The 6,978-nt window shown below is 39.9% G+C and overlaps 1 protein-coding gene across 2 annotated transcripts; it reads left to right on the top strand.

The window, feature by feature from the left end:
* Positions 1-23: 23 nt before the first annotated feature.
* LOC132263345 (mitochondrial cardiolipin hydrolase) lies at positions 24-6,461 on the top strand. Of its 2 annotated transcripts, none has more exons than XM_059763066.1 (4): positions 24-454; positions 524-744; positions 836-954; positions 6,346-6,461. In XM_059763066.1, exons 1-3 carry the CDS (start codon positions 52-54, stop codon positions 947-949), a joined length of 738 nt encoding a protein of 245 aa, XP_059619049.1. In that variant the 5' UTR covers positions 24-51; the 3' UTR covers positions 950-954; positions 6,346-6,461. The 2 variants fall into 2 exon arrangements, with proteins under 2 accessions (XP_059619049.1, XP_059619048.1); XM_059763065.1 differs by lacking the exon at positions 6,346-6,461 and adding an exon at positions 1,034-1,434.
* The last annotated feature ends 517 nt before the right edge of the window (positions 6,462-6,978 follow it).

Consider the following 6,978-nt stretch of genomic DNA (forward strand, 5'->3'; position numbering starts at 1 on the left):
GTGGACTGGGAGCGCAATTTTGGTGGCAAACGACAGAATATTAAGTGTAGAATGTCGGGCGGTAGCGATTTTCCGTGGAAATGTGCAGGTTTGCTGGGAATTGTGGCTTTTTCACAAACTGCCTACATCGTGTACAAGTGGCTGAAGGAGTCTCGTGGAAATTCCTCAAATATCCACAAGGTCCTCTTCATGAATCCCCTCGTGTGCAGCCAGAAGTGTCGTGAAATCAATTGTCCGGGCACTCGCAGCATGACCACGAGCAATGTGTTTAAGGAAATCGCGAAAAAGATCGACAGTGCAAAATTTTCCATTGACTTGGCCATTTACGTTCTGACATGCATTGAAGTCGCCAACGCCCTCCGGAGGGCACAGGAGCGCCAAGTTCGGGTGCGCGTGGTCGCGGATAACTCATTGGCGTGCTCCACAGGCTCCCAGATTCCCGACCTGATGAAGAGTGCGTGCCAAAGTGACCCCAGAACATGTTGCATCACTCACTAATCTCCTTCTGTTTGTTCCTTTGCAGAGATTCCTGTGCTGCTGTACAACGGAGCTGACGGACTCATGCACCACAAGTTCTGCCTCATCGACGCCCCATCAGCGCCCGCTGGAGGAATGGATACAGTGTTTGGAGGAAGTGTGAATAGTGCAATAATGTGTGCTTCAAAGTGGTTTTGTGGCAAAAGTTCCCCGGAAAGTGAGCGAAATAGTATTCTCATCACGGGATCTCTCAACTGGACCCTCAGGGTGAGTCTCCACACCGCACAGAGTCTCAAATTCTGACCCATTTCTGAGATATTCCTGCTTTACTGATGGTGAATATTTCACTCATTTTCAGGGAGCGACATCCAACTTCGAGAACGTGATTATCACAACAAATGGTGATCTTATTCGTGATTTTCAGGCTGAATTCCAAAGGCTGTGGACACATTTGTCCGCAAACAGCTCATAAGACAAGTAAGTGTGGCGGAAGAGACTATTTTGGGTAATTTTCTCATGCACACGTTTTCTCAGCTCATTTTTCATTGTTCTCCAGTATTTTGCTACATAACCTCATTCGGAGACATTTCTTTTGACTTGTCATTCACTTGTTTAGAGGAACATGCAGAGGGCGCTGAAGTTTACATTTCGCATACCCTCTGGTGGGAAATAGTGGATTCAAAATGGAGTATGAAAAGGCGGGATAGAATTGCTTTTGAACTTATATTTTATGGATATGATATGAATTATAAATCATTTTCCTTTATTTGAAGAGTCTGAGGATATAAACTACCGCCAGGTCGTTGTACCTTAACTCATCTTGCTATCATTTGATATTTTTACATGATAAAATATATTGCAGAGACAGAGGAATATTAAAAACGTGCAAAAGTGTCGAGGCAATGATTTTGCCAGATAAATGTAAAATCTCATAATAAAAGAGGAATTAAAACGGCTCATGGGATAACTCATATAGGAAGATAATCATTTTTATTTATTACTCTTGTCTGGGTCGCAAGAAGAACGAAATGAGGAGGAATTATTGGCATTATTGATCGAAGAGCACAATTTCCGCGTGAAATATTTTCTCCCTCTTGGCTTTCTCCTGCTCATTTGATGGATTTTCACCCTCCTCTCGGTGCGTCACCGTTTGTGTAAGATGGAAGAAAAAAGGTGATGCAGGACAAAAAGGAGAGGAGAGAAATGCAAGAGTGAACAATGCAATTCTTGCAAATTTATTGTATTTCTTCGCCATGTGGTGCAGAAGAGATGTGAAAGGAAAAAGAAGAAGGCCAAAACTCAGTGTTGACAACTTTCACGTTGGAATTCAACGAATTCCGGTGAATTGCATGAAATCTTTTGGCCCGAGCGAAGATTGTAATAATGACTAATAGTGAGGGATTTACTTAATAGAAGCAATTTTCATCCACTGTGTAATCATGTTAATATTTTTGATCCGTAGTGAATTGGAAATAATTAAAAGCGGAGAAGAAGGAGAGATTCAAGAAATAGATTTTTGATTAATCTTTGCAATTATTATTTTCTTTTTACACTGAATCATTCGCTTGTGATGGTAGAATTTCGTAAAAACTCCTGCGTGAATTTAGGATTTTGTAAATATTCTCAATAGAACAGTCATTCCATAGCTGAATATTTGGGCATAAGTACAGTGGAAAAAAACATTTTCATGGCCTCTAATCAAAGTCCCTTTGCAATATTAATCGCGTCCGCTTTTATCCCTAAATTTTCAATCTCTAGAGTCAATATAAAAACAGATTCTCAGAAGAGGATTAAGAGTTTGGGATAAGAAATAATGGGTTGAATGTATAAAAAAAAATGATGAATTTCCTGGAATTCAATTACAAAATCAAATTTATTATTGTTTATTGCCCATTTCATCATTATCATCTCAATACAAGGTTTTTTTATGTCACGCCAAATGGATGGTGTTAAGTACTTTGAATTGTTACTAAAGACTTATCATATCATATAAAGTGTTACGGTAAAAATTGAATGTGCAATTTTTTCGGGCTGAATGTGAAAAGTGAGACATTAAATTTTATGGACTTTGCAGTGTCACTTTATTGGGGCGAAAAATCGTTTTGATCTCATTTGAGTGTGCAAATAATAAAGTTGACGAATTTCGCATTTTGGGCGTTCTTTTGAAATTGCGTGTTATCTGATGGGTTTTAGTTGATATTTACGAGGTCTAGTCTTGTGTGGATTTAGCATAACGAGAAATTCTCACGGGTTTTTGGGCTTGATCAGCAATATTTCACTGAGATTTCAGTGGCAAGAGCAATGAAATTTGGGGTGAAAGTGAAAGAAGAGGAAAATTAGGAGGGAGCGTGAGAGGCAAATTACATGGTCAGAAATTTCTCTTCTCCTTAAATCATTTCTCACATTATGCCGGCATTTTTTGCCGCCCGTGATCATTGGTGGCATTGACAGGCAAGGGAGGGAAATCGACAAAGGACGAAAGTGATCTTCTTCTCCAGCGGAAAGGAATCGCACGTGCTGCAAGACATTCTCTCGCCGCTCGTCGGTTTTCTACCCTTGATCAATGGGTGGGAAATTGTATTGTGTGCGATTTGGAGGGTCCTGCTGAGTTTGTGTCTTCGCAGGAGATCTTCGTCACGCGGAACTTTCTGGACCTTCTGGGAAGGGGATGATCTTCAACATTTCTCTCGCCCCTCTTTGGCAATGTCGCTGGCTTTATTTGAGGAAGCAATGCCAGATAATTTATCAACTTCACCGTGCAATTTAATAAATTGCATTAAATTTGCTATGCAATGTGTGGCATTTTTCAGGATCCACATTAAATTGATTTCACAGAGAGGCGCAAAGGAGAAATCCGTGTGGAAAGATATAAATTTCACGTTGATCGAGGAACTGAAAAAGGGATTTACACATCCAGCGAGAGGGTGAGAAGGGGAAAGTTTCTTATATCACCTTTTGGATAGTGTGTGTTTTTTTCCGAGGGTTTGTTTTGTGGTTGAAAACGTGAGACGGAAAAAAGGATTAGAAGGTTTGGAGATTTCTCTTCCTGAGACGCGAGCAATTTCACAAAGGAATTGCCTGAAGGGAGAGGCGAGTTGAAGGTTGCAGACAGAAAACCACTTGTAGGATTTTTCACAGTGAAATTCCGTGCCGAAATATCTGTCTCACAGACATTTGTATCCACACCTCGGGCATGGGGAGAGAAAGAGGAAGGCAAATTCATTTATCTTAGCCTTTGTTGTGCCATCGAAATTGTGTTTGTTTTATGGATCATGGTTGTGTTATTATAAATGCTTTACTGATGAGGGGATTCTTGGAAGAAGGATAAATTTTTCAGCTTTGCGCACACACCCCGAAAAATTTCCCTTTTTCGCCTTTCTTCCGACCAGATAATACTGGCAGATTATATTTTTCTCGTTGTTCCCCGGCACAAGGCGTCTTCAGTGACAAATTACGGTAAATTGACGTGATTAATAACGCACGAAGGATCGTCTAATCTCCAATTAAATATTGCACAAAGGTCGCGCAATGCATTTATCTGGTATTTTGATTTTCTCCGTGATATTTGCACAGTGCAATTCATACAAACTCCGCCCGAGACTTTCCGTCCTATTCAAATATTTGGACGATTTTGATATTTGTACTTTTGTGCAGTGTGTGTACTTCCTTTAAACGGAGCCTCACAGATGAATTCTTGATATGGAAGTTTAGGAATGTAATTTATTTAATTGAGCTAATTTTAATTTCTGGGTTATTGGCCCACTTTCGGTCTCTTTGCTTAAAACATGGGCGTAACAAAATATGGAAAGGAAAGATTCGTGTGCAAGAAATGAATTATATTCACCGCAATATTCTGTTTATGTTCTTTTCAGTCTTCATTTCTGCAAGAACAATGCATTTCTACTGCGTCTTTGTACATCTTGACAGTGTTCTTCTAAACACTGCTGTTTTAGGTCAATGATACTTAAAAAAAACAAAAAGTGATTTTAAGAGAAATCATTTATTGACATCCGCTCAAAACATCAGGTATCGTGGGCACTTCCCTGCGTCCGTGCCTGAAAAGCACACTTTCTCCATCTGCGACGCAAACTCGCGTCCTTTTTCTACCTGGAGAAGGAAGAGGCTAAGAATCTTGTCTTATTTTTTCTCCAACTCAAAAAGAAGTTAATGAAAAAAATGGTAATAATAGCAAGACAACAACAATGGAGAGAGAGACCGAAAAGATCCGGACACTTTTTGATGTGATTGTGTGTGAGTGTGGCAGATGTTTTGGGCTCTTTCATGGGGGCCACTCTTCTTCGTCTCCATCAAAACCACCACCCTTTTGCCTTCCTGCTGCCTTCTTCACTGTTTTTTTTTCGCCTCTTCTCGACTTGTGTTATATTTTTCTTACCTCTGAAGCGGCAGTCTGGCTAGGAGAGAGAGCGAGACGCAGAGTGTTATTGCATTTAGTGTTTGCAGGTAAAGAAAAAAAAATGTTGAGGGACGATTTCACTGTAAGCTTGCAGCTTGCAAAATTTTTCTGTGGACCTGTGACAAGATGAAAATCACAACAATAGAATGCAAGATGGTGAATTTTTTCTTCATGTCCCTCTTGGCTACTTCTTCTTGGCTGAACAACTTTCTTCTCTTGTGCATTGTGTGATCTATTTCTCTGTATTGATTGCTGAATACTTCTTACGTCTCATGTTTTTTTTCTCGGTCACCAGCTTACCACGTGAATTTCACTTTTATGTGACATCTGGAGGAGGTTCGATTCATTGGGGAAAAAATGCATTTGCAATTATTGTGTAATGTCTCTTTCTTCCATGGAATTCCTTCCTCTACCTTTGCCATCTACATAATGGCTCATTATGGGGGAATTCATTGGCTAGCGTGTGTGATCTATAATGAGAAAGACAGACTGGGCGGAATATTATGAACTTGAAGTGTCTCACTTTGTTCAATACCGTAATTTATGTGTGTGTTAATTTCTGTACTGTGTTTTTGTAGATCCCGAGGATCCTTCAATGTTATAAATGTCTCGAACTTAATGTCCCATGGCGCGTCTTTGAGGTGTTTGTCAATCATCATTTACTCTATATAAATCAATGCGTGTGCGAAGACAAAAAGTGGGCATAAAAGAGGAAATATGCCAATTTCTCAAGAAGGTCTTACTCTTGAAATGACAATTGCAACATAAAGAGTCGTAAAGTATGTTTGAAGTAGCAAATGATAAGGCCTTAATTACTCCTGGCGACGCCAAGATGGGTCATGAAGCACACACTCTATTTCCTTACCTATCCATGTCTGTGCTCACTGCAACATAAATTACAAAATCCTCATTCTCTGATGTTTTTAATATTGCTGTTACTTTTTTTTCTCTTCATTCCGCATCAATTGACAAAAGGACTGAATTTTAGAGGATGAAAATATATTGTTATTTCTCTTTCCGCCTTGTTTGCGTCCTTTCCTCCACGTGTTCAACAGGCGACAATTTACTTCATCATCTCACTCTGTGTGTGCACAAAAATTAAAAGAGGGGTGGATTTTAGTATAAAAAAAAGACACTAGAGATCGTCTTAGTGCCTGTAAAATCCAAAGTCTGCGTCTCGGGATTTGGGCGAAGGGACAAATGGAGGGGACGAAGGAGTGAGATGGGACGACAGTGTGATTTTTCCTCAATCTCCTCGTCCTCCGTTGGCAGGCACACGGATTTACACAATAGAAAATAAATTAGATCACATTTGATGTCCTTTGATGCCACCTTAAAGAGAGGGAAGTTGCAGGGATTTTGAGGCAAATGTGTGACTGAGTTACCCTCATGTCAAAGAAATGTTAAGTATTCTTCCTCCTAATGCTTCCCTTCTTCCTTGTTTTCCCATTCAGTGCTGGCTTTCTATGTCGCATTGCACCATTGGATTGTGCAAATCACGGGGTACTCATCAGGAAGATCTTGCTCATCGTAAAGTTTTTACGTCCGCGGAGAGACTCCAAGCTTGCCTACGAAGAGCCGCCTTTTACCCCAATGCACAGCCCATCGAGCGTGTCATTATTTTACGAGTAGAGATATGTAATACATTTTGTATTGAACAATATGCCAGATAGTTATGTAAGGAATTTTTGATTCCTTTTCTCTCCCGTCGCTACTGTCAATGGAAATGCCGTATAAAAGGAGTGGTTAAGCAACCGCTTTCCTTAGCTTATGCACTGCTAGGATTTTATTGGGGAAATCTCCATGAAGACTTTATCTAGTAAACACACTTTGTCGGACAAAGTTATATTGTTTGGAAATGAAAAATGAGTTCTGAGAGTCTCAGACTCTAAGGGAAAATGCAACATTCTCCTGAACTATTAGATATATTTGCAAACTTCTAAACTTATTTTCTTGATTCTGCGACTGACTTGTCCTACAGACTATATAAGAGTAAAGTTGTGATGTGAAATCACAGGACCCAAATAACCTCAATGCACTGAAAAGGGATACCCTTTGACGCAGAAGTGTCAGAGATTCAAAGGGGA

Source organism: Phlebotomus argentipes, unplaced genomic scaffold, assembly GCF_947086385.1.
Source record: "Phlebotomus argentipes unplaced genomic scaffold, Phlebotomus argentipes genome assembly contig_15, whole genome shotgun sequence".
In the NCBI taxonomy this organism is placed as follows: domain Eukaryota; kingdom Metazoa; phylum Arthropoda; class Insecta; order Diptera; family Psychodidae; genus Phlebotomus; species Phlebotomus argentipes.

Excerpts from the sequence above, each read along its gene's own strand:
- LOC132263345 (XM_059763066.1), top strand. The coding sequence starts at position 52 with ATGTCGGGCGGTAGCGATTTTCCGTGGAAATGTGCAGGTTTGCTGGGA. Across the intron at positions 455-523 it reads GATTCCCGACCTGATGAAGA|AGATTCCTGTGCTGCTGTAC; the intron begins GTGCGTGCCAAA and ends GTTCCTTTGCAG. Across the intron at positions 745-835 it reads CTCTCAACTGGACCCTCAGG|GGAGCGACATCCAACTTCGA; the intron begins GTGAGTCTCCAC and ends ACTCATTTTCAG.